The sequence below is a fragment of the Sturnira hondurensis genome, unplaced genomic scaffold, assembly GCF_014824575.4.
Source record: "Sturnira hondurensis isolate 20B ecotype Veracruz unplaced genomic scaffold, ASM1482457v3 Scaffold0004257, whole genome shotgun sequence".
Taxonomy (NCBI): domain Eukaryota; kingdom Metazoa; phylum Chordata; class Mammalia; order Chiroptera; family Phyllostomidae; genus Sturnira; species Sturnira hondurensis.
The window spans coordinates 2,761,993-2,784,513 of NW_028076888.1; the positions used below are offsets into that span (position 1 = coordinate 2,761,993).

Genomic DNA, 22,521 nt, shown 5'->3' on the forward strand with positions numbered 1-22,521 from the left:
AGCTGTTGTCCCGAAGCACCCCACGCGTCGTGGCTTACAACACAAATTCAGTCTCTTCCAGTTCTGGAGGCCAGAGTCCTAAGTAGGTTTCCTGGGCCCGAACCCACGTGTCCTGGGCAGCACTGGGCTCCCCCTGGAGGTTCCAGGGGAGAAACCTAGCAAAGGGGTTCCCTTTCCAGCTTCCAGTGGCTGTTTGCATCCCTTGGCCTGTGGCCCCTTCTTCCACCTTCCAACCTGGTGGTGTAGGGTCTGCAAATTTCTGTCTCTGACCGTGAACTTGTGCTTCCAGCATCCCATCTTCCCTTTCTGACCCTCCTGCCTCCCTCTGACAAGGACCCTGTGGTTAACCTGGGCCCAGCCAGATAATCCAGGATAATCTCCTTAATATACTCACACCTGTAAAGCCCCTACAGGATGTAGTCACAGTTCTGGAGACGGGGCCCTGGGCATTGCTGGGGCCACTATTCAGTCTGCCACAGGCTGGGACTGTCGTGCGCCCTCCCCACCAGCCCCTCAGAGAAGAGACCAGGCAGGAAGGAGTTGAGCTGGGCAAGGCAGATTGAGGGTGTCCTGAATCCAGCAGAAAGGCCCAAGGGGGGCAACGGCGTGGGCTGGGGAGGCCCGAGGCGCCGCCCCCGCCGCCTCCCGTCCAGGCCTGGCTCCAGGTGGGGCCACCCACAGCCACAGGCTCGTTCCTCGAAGAGCACAACTGCTTTACGTTCTAAAAATAGCACCCCACTGCTAAACAAACGCCAGGGCTCTTGGGAAATAAAGCGACAACATGAAAGGCCTGGCGAGGGGCACACGGAGATCCTGATCTGCAAGCGGACCAGGGCAGCTCCCTCCGCCAGAGCAGCCAAAGCCATTTCCAAAGCCATTTCCAAAGCCCTCTCGGAACTCAAGGCCCAAGTCAGGCTCTGGATGGGAGCCAGTGCCTGAGGCTGAAGGTACGGGGTGGGAGGGAACTCTGGAGAAAGGAAGTAAAGGAACACTATTGGGGGCCCCCAGAGGGGTGGCTTCTCATGCTACCCTCCTTCGATCCCCCAAATTGTCCCGCAGAGGAGGTGTGTTTATGTCCCTTGTCCTGACGGGAAACGGAAGCTCTGGGAGGCGAAGTGACTTGTCCCAAGTCACACAGCAGTAAGACCTTGGATTCCAACCAGGTCCATCTGACTCTAAGACCAGGGTCCTTTCCACTTGACCCACACCACCGCCAGGTTTTCACACTTGAACTTGACAGACACTTGAGGTCTGTTGCCCCCAGCAGGGCAGCACAGTGGTTGTAAGTGCAAGTCCTTGGGCCCAGGGCCTGGGTCTGGATCCGGGTGACGCTCGCCTCTCTGTGCTTCATTTCTTCATCTGCAAAGGGGACCCAGTGAAAGCGCCCGCCCCCCCGCTGTAGGGACTTAATGCATTAACTCAGGTGGACTGTTTGGGCTGGACCGGCGCCATACCCGAGGAAGCCAGCCCAGTTCACACCACTCCGACCCCCAAACTTCCACCCTCCACCACCTGTCCTCTGGGGAGCGCTCCCTGCAGCTATATTCCCAGCAGAAGCCAGCAACAGCCTTACTTAACTGTAGCTTTTTTTTAATCCTCACCTGAGAATATATTCATTGACTTTAGAGAGACAGGAAGGGGGAGGAAGAGGGAGAGAGAGAGAGAGAGAGAAATATTGATTGGTAGTTTCTTTTATACACCCTGACTGGGATTTGAACCTGTAACCTTTTAGTATACGTGACAATGCTCCAACCAAGCCACCCTGCCGGGGCTTTACTTGACTTTGAACTGACACAAAAGAGAGGGGAGGGCCCAGACGCCCCTACAGCACAGAAAATCCACAAGCCCCTGCAGGCCCATCTTCAGAGCATCTTTTAGCTACAAAATCGTCAGTGAACCAGTCAGGGAACAGGGAGGGACTGCTCACTTCCCACCTGCCCCGATCTGACTGAGGGGCCTCTGGAGGAGCAAGAGGGGCAGGGTACACGGGTCAGAGGGTCTCAGAACCCCACTGCATTCTTGAGCACAGACCCACACTTCTCTTTTCTGCCTGCTCATTCCAAACCAAACACACTTAAAATCAGGTTCACCACTGGATAAGCAGTGTGCTTAGCCTGCCCGAGTGCTATGTCCCAAAGGCCTTACACACTCAATCTCATTAACGAGCCCCGAGAGTTGGAGGGCACTGCACCCATTTCACAGATGAGGAAGCTGGAGCTGAGAGAGGTTAAGTAACTTGCCCACAGCCACACAGCAGCGAAGTGGCTGAGCTGGGACTCTCAAGGTCTGCCTGATGCCTGTGCCCTGTGAGGCCCCAGTGGACTAAGCCCAGGTGGCCAGGGTCCTGGTCAGCCCTTGAGGCTCCAGGCTCTGCTGCCACTCCCAGCCCAGACCCCGGTCCCGTGCCCTCAGGGGGCCGATGCAAGTGAGCACCCATCCATTCACCCACTCATTCTTCCAGCACAGATCACAGGAGGCCGCAGTGTTTCAGCCGAGTGCTGGCCGTCAGGGACAAAATAGAAATATGCCAGGCATGATTCTCTGCCCTCCTGCGGCCAACAGCAAACACCGAGGAGGCCAAACACAGAAAACAAAAACTGTGAAACGGGCTCTGAAGCGAAGGATTGGGGCTGACATTGAGAGTAACTCAGGGCGGGGGTGGGGGGATGGGCCACAGGGCAGGTCTCCTTGGCCTTGGAAGCTCCAAGGGCCTCTCTGGGCAGGTGACATTTAAGCTGAGACCACGAAGGACGAAGAGCAGGGAAGAGCAGGGGAAAGCTGGGAAAGAACATGATGAGTGGCCTTAGGGCACCTGAGGAACACAAAGGACAGTGTGACTGCCAGGGAGGTGGGCGCCCCTGCACCTCTCTCCCAGCGTCCCTCGTGCAGAGCCCTGGGGTGCCAAGAGGGGTGAGGCTCCCAGGGCCTAAAGCTGCCCAGGATGGATGCCTTCTTCCTGCAAATGGCTCGTCTTTGGGAAGGTCAGCCCTTGCTCCAGGGACTGGGAGAAGCCGGCAGGAGGCAGGGCTGCCAGGGCAGGCGGCTGGCTCAGAGGAAGCTCCCAGACCACGCCTGGCTGGTGAGCAGCCCCCGGGTAGAGTCTCCTGGGATGATCCGCACGCCTTTGGAGGGCACTGGCTGCAAAGCACGTGGCTACTTCTTCCCCCGGCCACCCCCCTCCCCTGCCAGGCCCCCTCAGCAGAGCACCTGCTTTCTTCCTTGTGCATCTGTGCAGGCTGGTTCCTGCCACCTTCTGACTGTGTAGGTATGGGGACAGAGGGACAGCCCGGGGAGATTGTCCCCGGCCCTCCTGGTCTAATGGAACTGGAAGGGGGCCAAGTAGACCTCAGTTGGACTCTGCAGGGCACCCCCTGGCAAAGTCACAAGGGCTCCTGGGGTGGAGGTCTCCTGGGCTGTGGAACAGGACAGACAGGGAGGGTCACACCTCATCACAGGAATGCGCCCCAAGGCGCAGCAGGGAGCTCAGGTCTCACCTTAGAGACACGCCACCCTCTCTTCCAGCCCCTCCCTTCTGCCCGGCCAGCTATGCCCCTGAGGCCAAGTGTGCAAGGCCCACGCTCACACTTCCACTAAGAACTCAGCCTCCTCCTGCTGCCCAGAGAGAACCGCCCGTATGGCTAAGTGCTGCTGGTGGCCTTGGTGGCCCATGGCCTGCTCTGCGCTCGGACTGAAACACGGCATGGCGGGCAAGAAGGTGCCTAGAATGAGGGTGTTGCTTTAGTCCCGGGGGCTGCCTGTGTCCAATGAGTCTCCTCAATCCCCTTCTCCGGTGGCTGCTACTATTATCCCCACTCTGTGGATGAGTCAACCGATTCCAGTTCTCAGAGGGGCTGAGGGCCTGGCCCAAGGGCCTGCAGGTAAGATGCACCAGAGCCAGAGTTTGAACCCAGGGCCCAGGAGCCCAGCCCCCGCACAGCGTCGCCTCCATAGACGCCGAGAGAACAATGATGAGACAGATGACATTCCACAGCCTGCAAGGCAGGGGAAGGAAAAACGAGCAAAAACTCCAAGATTGTGCAACCGTATCTTCCCGAGAACAAAAATGAGTATTCCCAGGTGGCTCTGAGTCATGAAGAAATGCTAACCTAGCTGGTCCCAGCCTGGCTGGGAAGGCGGGGCGCACGGCGCTCTGGGGAAGCCGCCGTCCCAGATGATGGAATGGACCCACAGCTGCACCGGCACCTGGAACGGGGCCTGGGCGGGCATCTGTGAAGGTGCTGGTGGGAGGGGTGGCAGGAGGAGGAACAGTGACTGTCAGCCAGGTCCCGTGCGGGGATCCCAGGAGCCCCTGCGAGGGGAGGTGGTCTTGCATGTGGCCTGCAGCCAGGGTTTCCTGGCACCCCCTCCCTCCTCCTCCTCCCCAGGGCTGGACCCAGCTCAGCGGCCACTGAGCAGAGCTGCTCATCGGACCCCGCCCAGGCCAAGGGCGGTCCTTGTCAACGATGCAATCCTCCGGCGAGTGAGCTCTGAAACATGTACCAATCAGAAAAGGGTCACCCATGACATGATCCCCACAGCCCCATGTCCGACAGCACATAGCCCGGAGCTACTGGACTTTCCAGCAGCAAGAAGCCCCACCGCGCCTGGGACAGCAATGCTGAGGGTGGCCGCCCATTTTCAATGACACTTCCCTCCAGGAGGGCTGGGCTGGGCCGGGCTGCTGGGAAGGGAAGCCCAGTGCCTCTGGGAACTCTGCCTGGGAATGTCGTCCCCCAAAGGAAGGGGAGATCTCCCACCCCCAGCCCCCACAGTGCCTGGAGGAGGCCAGAGGGGGAGGATGTCGGGGGGAGTGATGGGGCAGGCTCCCTGGGCCAGGGGCCTGAGGCCACGCGAGGAGGAAACAGGCCCTGCTCGCAGCTCATGCTGCCTCGGGAGGGGGAACCACCTGCTCTTCCCCTCCTCCTCTCTGGCCCAGGCTGCACTGCTCCCAGCTGCATCAGCTGTGTCAGCTGCTTCGGCTCTACAGCCCGCAAGCCAGCTTTCTGACGCCCAATCTGATGCTGTCCCTCCCTGTCTGAAGCCTGCACTGGCTCCCTAGTGCCCTCAGGCTGCAGAGGGAGCGGCCCTGCACCCGGTGCCCAAGCCCATTCCTGCAAGCTGTCCTCTGCCAGCAAGTCCTGTGGCCTCCCCAACTTGTCTTGCTGTGACAGCCCCCCCCCAGGCCGCCCCCACCCAACCCCAATGCAGGGGCCAGAGGGGCCCCTTCAAAATGCAAATCAGATCCAGTGGCTTCCCTGCTGAAAGCCATCGCATCCCGCCTTGGGTGGAACAAAATCTGAACTCCTCACTCCTCCTCCACATGCAACTGCCTGTCATCTCATCTCCATCTTCCTCCTCGCCCTTCACCCTCAGAGCCACAGTGGCTTCCTCCGTCCCCCTGCCTGGAGAGCTCAGACTGCCTCCTTCCTGTCGGCCTTGGGTTAAAGGTCTCTGCTCCAGGGCCCTTCTCCAGCCACTGCCTGCAAAGGAGCTCCCCTCCGCACCTGCTTTCTCCTATGTTACCTCCTTTTAATCTTAATCTTCATGGCAAGTGTGCTATCTTACCTTGTTCTTGTCTGTTCACTAATTTATTATTGCTTCCCCTCTCAACCGCCGGGCTGGGAGGGGCCTGCAGGGCTTGTTCTGCTCTCTCTGCAATACCTTCAGCAGTGAGCCCCAGGCGGGCACGCAGCCAGGGATCTGTCGATATTTCTGGAATGAATGACTGTTTTTGTTTCTGGCAGTGTCTGCTGCTGGGCATGTGATTAAACTAAACAGAGAGACGCAGGAAACCGGCTGCCCACTGAGGACCTACGAGTGACTCAGCCAGGCGCGTGCAGGCGAAGCCCTTTGGGCCCAATGTCCGCCAGGCCAGCCTCTGGGACGGTGGCCAGTCGGTGTCCCCATTGAGTCCCCTCACACCCAGCACACAGGCGACACCTTTACTTAGATTCTAAGTTGAGCTCTACTTTCCTGAAGGGACATTAAAATAAGATGAGGACAGGTCATGTATGCCCTCAAGGTCCTGCGAGCCCCATTCGAGGAGGGCACCGTGCGGGAGCCCCACCTCCGTGCTCCGCCGGAACCACACGGAACAGCGGCACCGCCTGGAACAGGCCGACCGAGCAAGAAAAGCCGCGGGTCAGCACTTTTCCGGGGGCCTGCTGCTTCAGTATTAAAATATTCATAAAGAGAAGTGATATCAGCACGCCCAAGTTTCCGATCTGCGAACGAGGACGAACACCTGTTCCGGCGCTTGGCCAGCACGCCGGCGACCCGGCCCGACACCTGCGTTATGCAAACGCAGGGCAGAGCGGAAAGACAGGCACTTGGACTGTGGACGGCGGCCAGGCCCGAGGACACCACACGCTCCACAGCCTGCTGCTCACGGGCTTTGCCCTGCATCGCCACTGACGTAATGACACCATCTAACTAACACACAGTCCCCAGTTGTCCCCAGAACTGCACCTGTGGCTTTCATACGGACCCTCCCCGCTATCCAGGATCCCAGGATCCCACAGGGCAAGGAACTGTCGTGGCTCCCGATTTGCCTGGAATCCAGGAAGTTCCCTTGGTCTCCGGTGGGTCTTTCATGACATCGAGGCTGCCCTGTCCCCAGTCCAATGAACCCACAGGTGATGCGGTGTCCTCACCGCATCCCACGGGAGGCCCCCGAGGGCCGTTTGTCCATTCCTGGTGTCTTTTCTAATGGATCCCACATTCATTAACTAGTGCCCACCCTTCCCCGTCTTCCTGCTTTTGACATTCTGTTTCTTTCACGATTCCTTTGGATGTGCCAGCCTGGCTGGGTCTCTCCGACCCGTCTGTCTGGGAATGCATCCTTGCTTTTGACAAGATGTTCCAGTCACACTTTGTTACTCTCCACTGCCCGCAACCTGGACTTTTGGCCTTGGAAACCTGTTTCAGACTCGGACTTCCAGAAGTATAACAGAATAAATTCGTGTTGTTTGAAGCCACGTCCTGCCCCAAGAGAGAACCCGGCATCTAAGAGTGTATCTACTCATTGGCTCTGTCCCATAATGACGAAATGATTCCAGAATTACTGCACGGAGAGCATGGTCCGCAGATCTACTACACAAACTTTGAGGTTGGCTTCCTGTCCTTCATTCTTTCGGCTTCAGAACGTGTTCTGTGGCGTTTGGGGTACCTGGGTTTCCTGTGGCGAAGGGTCCTCCTCAGGGTAAATCTCGGAAGCGTGACGGTGGAGCCAAAGGGTAAACGCACCTGTGACTTTGCAGCGATACCTCCGCTTCCCCCCACTGGGCTCCCACCCCCTGCCTTTCCACCTCCTGCTCGAGAGCACTCTTCCCTGTAGGCACGCCAGGCGAGAGTGATCGTGTGGTTTCGGATTTTTGCCACTCTGAGAGCTGAGCAGCGATCGCTCAGGGAGGCTTTGATTTGCATTCTCAGCAATGCTTTTTTTTTATCAGCTGTGCCCACGTTCGGCCCTGTGGCCAAGGCTGGCCCTGCAGCTAAGTACGGGGCTCCTCCTGAAGGTTCTGAGCTGAGCGTCCCCGTGGGGTACAGGGGGTGATCAGCCTCGTGGTGCCTGCCCATCCACCCCAGCACGAACAAACGATGCTCACACGAAACTCCGGCCCCTGGGGTGGGGGAAGCAGTGCTTTGCATATCTGGAGAAACCTCAGAAGCCCACCCTCCTTTTTCTGGAGTACAGAGGCTCCTTGCTGCTTTCAACAGCCAAAAGCAACCTCTGGCCTTCTGCTCTGATGATCAAGGACAAGCTGCCTGGCTCCCTCCACAGGGCCAGGAGCTCCCTCCACAGTGCTCCAAGCAGGAGGCCACGGGTGCCTGTGAGGGCTGGCGTCACTAATTGGGACTTCTGTTTCCTGAGTCAGCACCCGCCCATCCCGTGCCAGGCTGGTGGGCCACAGGAAGATGCCTTTGGAAATCGGAGTGCAGAGATCATTGTGCCGCCAGCCCTCCCTGCCATTACACAGTCACCTGCTTCTGGTTGGCCCCGTGACCACTGCCCCTTCAAGGTCTCAGAGGGAACTAGAGAGGAGCCGCTGTCCCATCCACCCAAAGCCCAAGCCTGGCCACCTCCACCAAATGGCTGCATTTTAAGGGACAGAGGGCCTTCAGGTGTCGGCAGACAGGTGTTTGGCCTTTACGGTGTAACAGTTGGGAGCTCGGGATCTGAAGTCAGAACGAAGGGGCCAAAGTGCCAACCCCGGCCCTACCACCAACCAGCCATGTCCCCTGCGAGTTCCTTCCATCCCTGAGCCTCAGTTACCCCATCCGTAAAGTTGGAGCAATACCAGGACCTGCCTCACAGGCTGGCTGCAAGGATCAGATGGGACCCTGTATGAAGAGAGCCCTGCATGCGGTACCTGTTCAATGTCCGCTCTGCCAGGGGACGGCCTCTCTCTGAGACCTCGGCCGGCTGATCAGGACAAGTCCCTTCTCACAGGCGCTTCCCTTCTCCCTTTGCCAACTGAGAGAGCTGCCCTGGATGGGACGTCACGCCTGGGGTGGGGGTGGGTCTCTAGTCTGGGTCACTTTGATTGCCGCACCTTTTTCATCCTAAAATTCTCAAGACGCCCTCAAGAGGGGGTTGCTGCTTAGGCCAAGCACGACTGGGCCAGAGGAACGCGACTCACACCCAGGCTCATGGACAGAGCCCGAGGGTCTGGTTGGGGTCATGAGTGGGGGCCTGACACTGAGGTGTATGCGGCTCAGGGCAGGGCTGCATCCCAGACACGCTGCCACACACAGGTGCCAGGGGTCACCAGGCTGAGGGTCAACAGGGCTGTGTTCAAGGTGAGGGGGTGCCTTTTCTCAATCCGGTTTCATGCCTTTTTCTCACTGGCACGGATTTCATATAGTGGGAGTCCATTAACACCTAACAATGTGCATTTGCAACCCACGGCTTAGCAATCAGACTGTATATCTTTCAAACTAAGATTTTTTATGTGCAGAAATGCTCTCCTGCGTCCAGGTTCCATGCAAACACAGAAATCTGTGTGAGGGACAGAGGACATAAGAAGGGAGGACCCCTGTGCGCAGTTGGCGTTGGGCGTTAAGACATGGGTCTAGAGCTCCGCCCGTAGCTCAGCTGGGGCACGCCGGCCCNCCCCCCCCCCCCCCCCCCCCCCCGCAACCCTTGGCAGGGCCTGGCCTCCAGCTCCTGGCTACAGTCCCCTCTCTCCCAGGAAAGCTGCTGTGCCTCCAGCTTCTCCCAGCCCCACCACTTTTAGCCTCCAAAGCCACACTCTTCTGGGAGGTCCAGCCAGAAAACAGCCCTGTTTTGGCAGGACTGGCCAGAAGGCCCTCACCCACAACTCTGCCCTGCTAGCCCCTCTCAACCCTGGGTCCGCCCAGGGCCACCCCAGCCCATTTTGACATGACATGGAAGGAACAGTCTCCCCACAGTTGCAGTCACGTGAACTATGGGCAAGGAGGAAAGGGGTGCACCTTCCCTCTTCACTGATACCGTCATCCGCTCGCACCCTGCCAGGCCCAGGTCGCCCCAGTGATTCAGAGGCACGGGAGCGTGACCTCTTCCACGAGTAGACAGGGGTCAGCACTCAGGACAGCACCAACAAGTCCCGCAACCAGCAAAGCCAGGCTGAGGGACGCCGCCCAAGCACCGGACTGCCCAGAGTCTGTGCAGACTGTGGGCATGTCCACGTGGGGTGTGGGCCCAGCCTCTGCTGCGCCTCACTGGCCTCTGTGCCCCAGCCTTGCTCACCCGGCAGCAGCAGGAAGGGGAGTCAGAGATACGGGGACAACATACTTCAGACCTGACCTCAAGGTGCTCCCAGCCTTAAAATGCTGAGTCGACAGCCACCTCCCCGAGGAAGTGGCAGTCTCCAAGTCTCCATGCTGTTCTCCAGCCTATGCCTTCATCTCAGGGCCTCTGCTCTGAGTGCCGGCCACGTGGCGAGGCCAGGGCCAAACACTGTGTGGCACAGAGATGGGCTATGAGCACTGGGAGGGCCTCTGGGAACCCGGCAGGGATCAGCGACACTGACCGGTCCCTGGCCATCCTCTCGGTTCCTGCTAAAGACCTCTTTCCTTGGGCACCAGGCCCTATAGGCAAGGCCTGAATCAGAATGATTCTTCCAGATTGTCACACTCCCGAGCCTGTGGGCGAGCAACTTCTCTGGAGGTCAGGGGCTGCCAAGGTCAGTGGGCTAAGGGCTGCCGGGTCGGGCACTGGGGGGTAGGTTCTGAGGCTTCTGTCTGGGCTGCAGTGAGTGTGGCAGCCCCGTGCCTGGTACGACCCGGTGACAGTACCACTTCCGTAGTCAGATGACAGCATTTGCCCCGCCCCCCCACATTAGTCTTTCCTCCCAGTATCTGAAGGATGTGCTCATGGGACATTAGGAAGGGGCCCCTGGGGACACTCAGCCCACGCCTCCCGTCATCCAGGTGAAGCCTGCAGAGGTTGGAGGCGACACTGCCAGAGAGCCCGGGCCTCGCGACTTCTGGCTCCAACATGCCCCGCTGCCTGTGATTCACAGGCCCAGCCTGTCCCCAAGATCCACATCACAAATAATTCATCACTGGAAAAAAAAAAAAGTGAACCACTTAAAGAGACAGCAGCAGGCTCCTGATGGGGCTGTGCAGGGTGCTGGCTAAATAAATCACACACGTCCCTGAGCCAGGCACGCCTTCCTTGGTTCAAATTCCACCCCCAAGCAAGCAGGTCACTTCTCTGTCCCTCAATCTTCTCATCCAGAAAATGGGGAGGATTACGAGATAATTCATGGGGTTTATAGCCCATGCATTCCTGGCCCATAAAATATTCATGAAATACATATAAATTATATTAATTACATATACATTAGATATAAATACACATTTTTAAGATATTATGGCACCACTGGGGTTTAACTCCGATCTTTTCCCTGCCAGCATACCTGGCCCCGAGCTGAATTGGAACACTTCTTTCTGAACCGGTCTGAGTTTCAAGGTCAGTGCCAAAACCCGCCTCTCTTCCTCCTGTGCCCCACGTCCGGCCCCAGCAGGAAGGCTTGTCCAGCTTGCCTGGTTGTTAGCAGTTTCCGTCTCAGCCACTGGCCAGCCCATGTGGTGGGAGCTATTTAAAGAGCTGGGCTGGAAGCCCAGGCCACAGCCCGGGTGGCTTCAGTACTCGCTGGTCTGCCTGTTCCTGGAGTGCGAGCCCAGGAGCCCTGGGTCCCCGACAGGACAGGGCTGGGCCCCGACTCTGCCCCTGGGGGAGCCTGTGGGGTATAGAAATGTTCCCCGCTCCAAAACGCCCATCTCCAGGATTCCTAACCTGCCTTACCCTCTTTTTTTTAAAAAAAAAAGCTTTGTTGATAATAAAGGACATACGGTACACTGGAGATCTTGAACATTTACCACTCGGTATGGTCTGACACACATACAGCCCTGTAAAACCATCACCCCCGAAGTTCCTCCTCCTCCATCTCCAGGCAACCACTGATCTTTCTGACCCAGTGGATTAGTTTTCATTTCCTAGACCCTCATGGAAATGGAATCACACAGGATATACCTTTTCTTTCTGGACTCTCACTCTCACTCTCACTCTTTTGAGACCCACCGTGTTGCACGCAGCAACAGCTCGCCGCTTCGTTGCTGAGTGGGAGTCCACGAGGACGCACGCGTTTGCCGACCCATCCTCTGCTCACGCCCACTGGGCTGCCTCCACATCTGGGCTATGACAAACGAAGCTGCCGCGGCCACTCCTGCACAAGCGTGCGTTTCCGGTGTGAGTGAACACCTAGGCGTGGGACGGCTTGGCCCCACCGGAAACTTTCTGTGTCCCCACAGCACTTACAATCTTCTAACACAGGATTTGATTTCTACCATGCTCATCGTCTACTGTTGGCCTGTTCCCTCCCCGCTGAGGCAGATGGTATTTTTGCAAAGATGACCACAACAGCATCTCCTCGACCACATGCTCTTACAGGATGGAGGTTGGCTGACCTTGTGGCTGACCTATCACCAACAGAATGCAGCACAAGTGACCCTAAGTGATATCTGAGACCACGAAGCCTTGCAGCTTATGCCTTGGTTTCAGGGAACCCTCTCTGTGGGGGCCCCAAGCCTCCGTGCAGGAGGCCTGACCGCCATGCTGGACTGTCCACAGACGGGTGCTCTGGTCCCAGCGGAGCCCAGGCGTCCCGCCAAGGCAGCAGACAGGTGAGGAAGCTGCCTCGAACTTCTCAGCAGAACACCATTTCGAGACCCTCCCCACCCCCACCACTAACACAGAGACCTGAAGAATCGCCCCGCTGAGCCCTGCCAAGCCACCGACATACAAAGTCAGCGGGCGTAAGGAAAAATGCCACTAAGATCTGAGGGCCGTTTGTCACAGCAGCAGCGTCTGGCACACCCTTCTAGGACATAAGATTCACGTGTGTCTAACTGCTCGCAGATCAACCCTACGTCCCCAGAGCGGTAACAGGACCTCAACAAGTGCTTGCTGAATGAATCAGTGAGTGGTGCTCTAGGTAGGATTCTATTAACACTGACTCGACTTCCCCTGAACAAAGCGAGTACTGGTGCAGGGACAGGGACCTGTGTCTGGCACAACGGGACTTCAGATTCACACGCTGTGACCTGCATGCTGCACGACCCTTCTGGAGCCTCAGTTTCCCCAACTGCGAAGTCAGGCTAACCCCACGCACACTGTGGGGGTCAATCCCTGCCCTTCCTAGGAAGGGAGTGGGGAGTAATTACAAGCAGAGGCTCCAGGTCTGCAGCCCAAGATCCCACCTTCAGTGCGGCCTCTGTGGCAGCAGAGACCACAGGGGCAGGGAGGGAACGGGGCGGCGGGGACAGGGAGAGGGAACTCACGGCTCACAAAACCCAGACCAGCCTCAAAGCCTTTATTCCCAGGGACAACTTCCAGAGCCAAGACCGAGAAGGAGTCCACAAATCCTGGGGACTCAGGCCACTGAATGGCACCCAAGAACCCTGTGCTTCCAGAACCCTGTGCTGTTCTTCCTCTTCTTTTTCCCAGTTCACTTCCTTTCTCCATAAAGTGACAACTACCCCCTTGACCTCCTGATTCTTGGCTAATTATTTGCCAAGAGGAGAGGTTTAGAGACCAGATTCACTGGGGATCAAATCTCGGTTTCAACAAGTACTGGCTAGGAGACCTTAGAAAAATCCTAACCTCTCTCACCCCCATTTTGTAGATGGGAAAACTGAGGCTAGCGAATACTAGCCAGCTAACAAGGGTTGTTGGGAGAGTCAATGAGCTTGTGCAGTCCAGGCAATGAATGGGGCGAGTGCCCAGCTGGGTCCAAGTGCTAAATAAACAGCAGCTGAAATGATTACTGCTCAAAAGTGACTCACCATGTTCACGCCTCAGTCACCCCGACCGGGAAATGGGCGAAAGAGATTTTTCGGAACAGGGAGGAGCGACAGGCTCTGGCTGATGCTTCCAGAACAAGTGTCAGAGACGTGCAGGGTGAGTCCTGGCGGGGGTCTGTGCCTTTTCAAACCACCCAGTCTTTCAGTTTTTCTCTGGACACGGGGGAGATGTCGAAGATCAAAACATTGAAACGCAGTGGAATTGACTAAGAACTGCACCCAAAGCACTGAAGGAGATGCTGGCAGGGACCCTGTTTGGGAGGCTGTGGAGGGGCTTCTGACCCTGGCAGGCGGGAAAGGGGACAAAGAGGGGCTGGGGGAGGGGACTGGACCAGCTGCCTTTCTAACTCAGAGTTAAGGTCTCGGTATTAAAAACCCCAGATGAGGATGAGAGGAAGAGGCCATTAGTCACTCAGGTATAAAACCTATAAAAAGCAAAGGAGTCAAAAGAGATACAGGGATAGAATGGTTGTCAGTCACCAGAGCCTCAGGCTCTAGGGCAGATTTGGATGTCATTCTATTTTAAATGCTCTTTGTAGCGGATGTGTAGTAATGGCCATTTAGAAACCCCCACCTCCCTGTATCCACAGCCTTGAGGAGTCTCCACCCACAGGCCACTGGGCTTGGTCATGTGACTCCCTTTGGCCAATGAAAAATCGACAAAGGATGCAGGAGCCAGCTTGAAAAGTGCTTCTGCAGTGCAGCCCAGTGATCTAAGATGTTGACGATGGGAAACTGGGTATACGAGATTTTGCAGCTTTTCTGTACATCTCAAACTATTTTAAAAGAAAAAATATATATATATATTTAAAAAAGTGCATGTGCACTTTTGCACGTGCCCTTTTGGGGAACCCAGTGGCCACGTGAAACAGCTCACTGGCTGGAGACACGTGGCCCACCGGGGCCACCGCAGCAGGACGGCAAAGACGCCGGGCACTTCTTCCGCCTGACTGTGCATTATTTTCAACTGAATTTAGAGTCTAGATCAAATTTAGAGTCTAGAAGCGTTCTGTGGGGATCTGTTAACTATTAAAAGCTGCTGATAGTACATTAGGAAGACATTCTCTCTGTGGAGTTAAAATTCTCTGGAAGCTTCCGCTGAATTCTAAGATTTACCAACGAGGTCGTCTCCCTCACGGCTGTGGGTCAGAGGGGCTGGCTCAGGAGGGGCGAGATGTCCCTGCAGGGCCCCCAGGGCCAACCGGTTAGATCTGGGGGCTGAACGCAGTGAGCTCTGTGTGTATGACTTCCTGGGAAGAGCACTCAGCCTCGTCCAGTGGGAAGGAAGCTGACAAAGAGCGGGGGGGGGGGGGGGGGGGGGGGGTGGGGGGGGGGGGGGGAACGTGGGCNTGGTCTTCCGATCTGAGAGAACGTGGGCAGGGAAATGGGAAATGCTCAGTGGCTTTCCAAACCCACATGCACCGTGGAGACAAGGGTGTGTGTGTGGAGGAGGGCGGGGCACAGCCATCCCAGCAGCGGCACATCACTCTGGTAGACAGCCACTAGGGCCACTGTCTGCAGGCCTGGTGACATTTGTAAAGGCAGCCAGACCACGGCCACGCCTGCCAGGAACATAAAGGACACCAGTGTCCCCTCCTGCCGGAAGCCTAAGGCATTCTCTGTAGCCTTGGGCTCTTTGAAGCAGGAATATCTGTGGCCAACTCTACAGGCCTGGCTGGCCACACAAGAAATATTACTCAACCAATTCATTCTGAATGTGTTGTGGCTTCCAGGCCTGTCACTGGGTTCTGGACGGGGCCCAGGTCCAATCTGCCTCCGAATGCCCTGAACCACAGGCATGGGTTCCAAGGGGGGGGACGTTTTCAGGGGACATTTGTTGAATGAGCAAATTACATAATACAGCTCAGCTCCTCCCAGAGCCCAGTCTTGGGCAGGTGACTCATTCTGAGGCAGGAAAAAGGCCCCCACAAGCCTCATTCCCTCTGCTAAAGAGAGAAAACGTGGGCATCATCTCTTCTCTCGCACTGACGGGTCATCTGCTTTGTTCAGATAACAAGGCCAGCTCGGTGCTGGTGGCGCTGCCCTACTGGAGCCTGCCCAGTGACAAGCCTGATGGGAAACAGATGTCCCCCACTGTGTGCTAAGTCTCGAGGGAGCTCAGGGTCTAAGGCTGTAACAATTTCCATAAATGTAGCAGCTTCAAACAATACAAATTTATTATCTTATAGTGCTGGAGGTCGGAGTCTAAATGGGTCGCCCAGAGCTGAGATCCAGGGGTGGTGGGGCCGTGTTCTTTCTGGAGGCTCCAGGGGAGAACCAGTTTTCTGGCCTTTTCCAGCTTCTAGCTGTGCCCACACGCCTTGGCTCTCAGCCCCTCCTCCACCTTCAAGGCCAGCCACGGCAGGTTGAGTCCTCACCTTGAATCTGACCTCTGTTCTGTGGCCACAGCATCTTCTCTGACTCTGACTCTTCTGTCTCCTCTTCCACCTCGAAGGGCCCTTGGGATTACCTTAGGCCACGGGAGAGTCCCCACGTCTCAAGGACATCTGATTAACACCCCTGATTCTCTCCGCTACATCATCTAACCTATTCCCAGGTTCTAGGAATAAGGAGACATCTTGGGGGTGAAAGGGCATGATTCTGCCGACCTCAGGCCCTGAACTATCAGGCAGAGAAGGCCCTAGAGGAAGCCGAACCTGAAGCAGGACTTGGAGGAAGAGTGACCATCAGGAGGTGGAGGGAGGAGGAAGAGCCAGTGGAAAGACCCTGAGGGGAGAGAAGGGGAATGACCCAGAGGCACACCTAGGAACCTTGTGTACACAACCACGTGTACATCCACAACCACGTGCACGCCCACGTGCTAGGAGAGAGACGCTGCTGCAAAGGCACGGAGGAAGTCGGAAGGGGGGCAGCCTAACACCCCACTTCTCATACTGCCTCCTCCTGCTCCAAACCTCTGTGGTCCCTGAACTTCTGAGTGTGACCCTTGAGGTCCGCCGTGACCATCTCCCACCCCGCCCCCTACTGCAAAGGTGATCTTCTCACCTTTGCTCAAGCTGTTTCCCTGCAGTGACACCCTCTCTGCTCCTGCCAGCATCTGCTAAGGGCCCCAGAACCTGGTACTGCTGGGTCATCCTGACACAGTCACAGCCCACTTCATAGGCCCGTGAGCGTTAAACCAACCAACGTGTAAAAAGGGCTGGAAAATCCTAGCTCTCACCACCGTCATCAGGGGCCCGAGAGGAAAACTATCTTCCTGATCGCACTCTGACGTCATGTGCCCTTTCCACTGTGCGAGAGTTTGCGCTGCTGGTGCCAAAGCAGGGGCGGGTCGCGTGCTGACCTCCTAGCAGAAACCCCAGCAGCGGCACCAAACAGGACCAGTGGTCACCGTGTTCTTCCCCCGTGCACCTGCAGCGGGAGAAAGCATGCAGTTCTCCCTACAGACAGCCTTGGGGAAGCAGTACAAGTGACTTGTTCTATTAACACCCGATCTCCACGCACGTGCCTCCTTAAAATGCATTTTAAGTGCATTTAAGTGCATTTAATCAAATGCACTTAGATCTCTCTGGCTGCACAGTGAAGAACCGTGGCTGTCTGGAGGAAGAACATGTGTGTGGCCGAGTTGCCAGCTAAACTAGCCACTTTTGCACAGAAAACCATTCGTCCTCGGTGGGATGACTGCCCTACACACTTTGGGGCCCTGCAAACCACTGAACTGAGTTACCAAATGGGGGAAGTAAGCCTGTCACGTCTTAGGAAAAGAAATGACAGGGTTTGCTGCCACTGATCACACTTAAGCGTTGAGCAAAAACGAGAGTTCTGGCAAACCTGACCTGCCGCTCTGACGGTAACAACCTTTTAAGGCTTAAAGACTTTGTGGATAATGAAATGTGTCAGCATCGCTCAGTGAGTCAGTATTTCCAGATGATTGACGTTAAGTGTTAAAAAAAAAAAATCCTACGGGGGAGCAAAAATCCCTTCAAAGTGCAAATCGGACCGCTGGCTTTGACGACTGTGACCTCCCACAAAAACCAGGTTTCAGATTCCACGCTGGGGCAAACCTGTGAAGAAACAAACGTCCACTGGGCGGGTTCCAGTGCGGCATCGAGGAACATCGTCCGCAAGGAGCTAACAAGGAAGGGAATACACTCCCCCCTTTTCCAACGGCGCACGTGGGATGCCAGACTTCCAAGCAAGGAAACAAACCCCAGCAGCCTGGCCGAGGGGCCGAGAGGAGAGCTTGGCAGTCTCGTGAGAAGCCAGACATTGAAAAGTTTGCACAGAACCATACAACAATGCTTCCCTTCTCACGTAAACCTTTCTGTTGGGGAAAAACACAGTTATATTTTATTAAAAATACTTCTGTTTCTATTCACGTGTGATGGGCTTATTATTATTCAAAACTAAATTATGAAAGATTTAGACTTTTTCCCCCTTTTTATTTCTAAAACAGTAAATAAGAACAGGTCCAAACATGTAAACAAAGGCCCTTTGGGGCCCTCAGTTCTGCCAGAGTTTAACGTGGTCTGGAGACCGGAAAGTCTGAGAAATTCTGTCCCGAGAAAAAGAAACCAGTTCACCAACACAGATCTCTAGTGTGTGTTATGCGACGGCAAACACGAAAAGAAAAGAGTGGAAACCAATGTCCAATAACAGGGAAGGGGCTACATAAATTGTGGTGTCTCCATTTGGTGGAACATTATGTCGTCCTAAAAAATGATGTTTTCCACGAGTATTTACTGTTGTGGGAAAATGTTCCATACACTCGACGTGCCATTAAGTGATGAAAAAGGGAAAGAAGAACATTTTTGCGATCGTTTCTACAGCGCCTCGATGCTCGGAGAGGTCAGTGAAACCGGGGAGGGCCCGGGGAGATCAACCGACACCCCAAAGGGGCCTTGGGGGCTACGGTCTCACCAGGTGTGTGGCGCTGGGGTCACGCAGGGACTAGGGTATATTTACACACCCGTGTGCGAGCGTGCGCGACATCATTCTTTCCTAAACCATTACTCGTGGCTTCTGCCTGGAAGCCCGAGGGAAACCAAAATCCTAAACCGAACGTTCCTGGACTCATCCCCACAGACACAAAGGAAACTTCCAAACCCATTTTCCCCCAAATAGATGCTTTGAGTCGCTTTGATGTTGGAACCAGGGGCTGATATTTCGGGTGGGCGGGTTCCCATGCCTCCAAAGAGCGGGCAGGTGTGGACCTGCCAGAAGTCTCTGGGGGGCTCTGCGTGTTCCCACCACAGGGACACTGACTGCTGCTGACTTGGCTTGTGCGTTTATTCCTGTTCTCCTCACGAGGGGCACATGCATCCCTTCTCCTTCCCCAGCCTCCTTCTGCCCACCTCTGTCTGCTGCTTACTCACTGTGCACCGCGGCTGCGGAGGAAGCATCCTATTTACAACTGTGCAGGACGCCAGGCAGGACGCTCAGGCGGCTGCTGGACTGCTTTTCAGGAATGCGGTTCACCTTGAGCTCGGATGGGCTCAGGGGCGCTCAGGTCTGGGCCACCCCTAACGGGAGGCAGGAGACCAAACCTCCGAGCAGATCCAAGCAGGCCTGCAGAGCCCCCTCTCACGTAACTGAACTAATGTTCAGGGCACGGGGCCAAGCACGTTACATCTCATTTAATCCTCACAACAACCCTCTGAATTAGCTACTATTATTAGCCCCAATGATAAGAAAAACAAGAGTGGTTACTGTTACCTTCATTTAGGAAACTATGGTTCAGAGAGGGTAAGGAATTTGCCCAAGGTCACACAGCTAGTAAGAGGTAAAGCTGGGATCAAGCCCAGATCTGATTTAGGGATCTACTGCCCTGTTATTGAGCTATAATAGTGTCCTGTCTCTCTCATCCAGGCTGACTTCATCCCCAGAGGGAAGATGTGGGGTGTTGGTGTAGCAGAAAAAATTTTAAAAACTTCTGTAAATGTGGCCAAGATCCTTAACCTCCCTGAGCCTCGTTCAGGTGGCTTCATCTGGAAGACGGGGTTCCGACCTCCTAGTAGCATTGACGTAAATGGTAGGTCAAGTGCTTAGAACAGTGTTGGCACACAGTAGGTGCTCAGTAAAGCTTCCCTTGAATGAATACTGACAAGTCCTCACTCATGAGAGTCCTGTTCCCACAAAGGAGCCGCCCCATCAGGCGGGTCTCGGGGTCGCCAGGGAGACCTTTGGTGGTGGACGAGAGCTATGGCACAGTTTGGGACAGCCTGCCCAGCTGTGTTTGCAGGCTGCGCCTCACGGTGACATCCAGCTCGCACCGCGGGGCAATCGCTGCGCCATCCCCTTTGCAGACGTTATGCTGTTTAGTTCACCGTGACTGTCCCGTCACTCGGACCAGAGAAGCGAGGTGTGTGTGTGTGTGTGGGGGGGGGCGGGGGGCAGGCTGCCTGTCGCAGGAGCTGGGGGGCAGGGTGACTGAGCCTCTGCCCACGCCCCTGCCCGTTCCTTTGGGTCCGGAAACAGCTGAGAGTTTTTTCTACTCATCACGGGTCCAGAGGACGAGTATGGGGGACAATTCTTTCTGGGCCAAGGACCTGGAGGGCCGCTTCCTCCATCCCCACAGTGAATGCTGGCAAGCGTGGTTGAGGCGGCTGCTTCCTGGGGCGGCCCCGACTGCCCACCGCTGCACAAAGCTCAGTGAGACTGAAGGACTGCAGCTCGCTGGACCAGGGCCCCGAGGCTCTTCCTCGGGGACTCCTGAGATGGGGTCCCATCTGGGGAGGGAAAGGGACGTTCAGAGGCTCCTGGGAAGGTGGAGGTGGGGGAGGGAGGCGCCCACAGATCGGCCCAGACGGCTGGCCGGCTGCCTAGAGAAAGCAGGCATGCTTGGCACCAGGGCTTCCCCACCATAACCCGGACCACCTGCCCACTGTGGCCTGCAGAGGCCACCCACGACGCTGTCTCAGTGACCCCACCAAGACAACACCCCGATACAAACAGGCTTCCCTGACTGTGAGAGCAACTTGCTTCAGTGAGAACTCAGGCGCAAAGAGGATATAACACCTGGGTAAGGTTCACACTCAGAGACGATTTCCCAGACATCCCGGGGGNGGAGGGAAAGGGACGTTCAGAGGCTCCTGGGAAGGTGGAGGTGGGGGAGGGAGGCACCCACAGATCGGCCCAGATGGCTGGCCGGCTGCCTAGAGAAAGCAGGCATGCTTGGCACCAGGGCTTCCCCACCATAACCCGGACTACCTGCCCACTGTGGCCTGCAGAGGCCACCCACGACGCTGTCTCAGTGACCCCACCAAGACAAAACCCCGACACAAACAGGCTTCCCTGACTGTGAGAGCAACTTGCTTCAGTGAGAACTCAGGCGCAAAGAGGATATAACACCTGGGTAAGGTTCACACTCAGAGACGATTTCCCAGACATCCCGGGGGACGGCCAGTGGCTGCTGGACGGACAGACAGCCTGCCTAGCCAGGGTGAGAGTGTTTGCTGCTCATGTCTCCCCTCTGGTTGAGAAACCCACTATGACAGAGCCGACAAACTGTCCAGCAAAATGCACTCTCCCCTCTCCCCAGTTAGACCGGCAGCTTGGACAGGGACGCCGAACTGGGATCGGCACTGTCCACCTGCCCTGGAGCCAGGCCCAGACGCACGCGCAAGCTGTTGCCGAGGGGTCTCTGGCCCTCCATCTAGGCTCTTCCCCCGTGACTCTCACAGGCCGGGGGAGCAGAGGCCCACCGCCCTGGAACGTTCCTCGGGATGGTCACAGAGGACAGACAGACTCTTTAAGTCCCTCCATGTTGCAGTTTCTGCCACTGTAGCTCCAAATCAATGGAAGTAATTAGCCTGCTTTGGCTTCGAAAATGAAGTCTTCAGAGTACTTATCAGTCTAGTAAATGGTAAGTGGAAAGCAGGTGGCCAGGTTTTAATTGCCTCCCCACCTGCCCCCCACCCCCACCCTCCGGGGGAACAGACACCTGGGGAAGGCGGACGATCACAGCAGACCCCGGAGCCGATTCACTGTCCCAGGGCCTGGATGGACACCTCTGCGCACTGTCCAAGGATGGCCTCCAGCCTTCCTCATAGGACCTTCTGCGGCCCCTCCCCCGCCGCCCAGAGCGTGGGCAGGTGGCTCCCAGACAGATGGGGATGCAGCTGCCAGTATTGCAGCTGGCTCCCTGGAAAGCAGGCTGAGCGTGTGGGCCCGCTGGTTTCCTTGTTTCTGCAGCAGTTTCTGGTTATGGGTCCGTGGTCCATTGTGGCAAGAGACCACCTGGACCCCTAGACCACGTTCCCTCCCAACTCTCCCTCCAGGGCCAGAGGCTGCCCTTCTTAGAGGGGGTCTCCAAACAACTCGAGAAGAGGACCGAGCCCTACTCCAGACACAGCCCACCAGGGTGCACATGAGTGAAGTGCAGGGGGCCTGCGTGTCCTACAGCAGGGAGCCCAGCAAAGGCACACTGCCCAGGAAGGGGAGGTGCCAAAGGACCCCTGGGGTGCTGGGAGAGGAGATGCAGCTGCCGGTCGGCACCCTGGTTCAGCAAAGGTGCCCACCCCCCCGCCCTGAGCGAGAACAGTGGTGGTCACCCGGCAGATGACTATGTGCCCAACCCTGCAAGAGGTAGAGCTCCATCCTGAAATACGCACGGCAGCCTCAGCTGGGGGCTGGGTGCTGGGGTGCCCCCGTGTCCATGTCACTCCCCATACGGAGACTGGACTCTGGTTGCCAGAGCCTGCGTGGCCCTGGCCCAAGCCCGTACGCCAGGCAAGGGGAGGCAGGGACTCTGCTGACTCGTCACTCACCCTGCAAGGCTTCTTTGGCTCTGGCTAGCTCCTGCTCCTTCTGGGCCAGCTGGACCCTGAGCTCGGTGGCCGAGAGGACCTCAGAGGACTTGCCACCCTGCGACTCCTCCAGGTCCTTCGTCAGCATCTCCTTCATCTGCCGGAGAAGGTGGACTTCCTCCTGGAGCCGGGACACTTCTTCCCGCAGGAGCACTAGGGGAGAAGGGCACACGGTTAGGGGACGGGACGCTGCCTCACACCCGCTCCCTTCTTCTGGGGCCCGTTCCAAGGTGCTTTGGCTTTTCCTGTTCGCTCTGCCTGCAGGGCATTTCCTACGTGTGGGCGGAAAGAAAACCCCCAAAGCCCAGCCTACTTCATAGAGGCCCAGGTCTGGTCCTGGGCCCACCCCCACCTGCAGGGCGCCCCTGGTGGGGCCCCACAGCCCACCATGTTCTCTAGG

At 56.7% G+C, this 22,521-nt stretch overlaps 1 protein-coding gene across 2 annotated transcripts in view; it reads right to left on the bottom strand.

The window, feature by feature from the left end:
• The window catches only part of KAZN (kazrin, periplakin interacting protein), a 390,124-nt gene that overhangs the window by 75,531 nt on the left and 292,072 nt on the right, over positions 1 to 22,521 (bottom strand). For both annotated transcript variants that reach the window (XM_037045187.1, XM_037045185.1), the window contains exon 2: positions 22,083 to 22,274. In XM_037045187.1, coding sequence (XP_036901082.1) covers positions 22,083 to 22,274 — 192 coding nt within the window. The remainder of the gene's footprint in view (positions 1 to 22,082; positions 22,275 to 22,521) is intronic.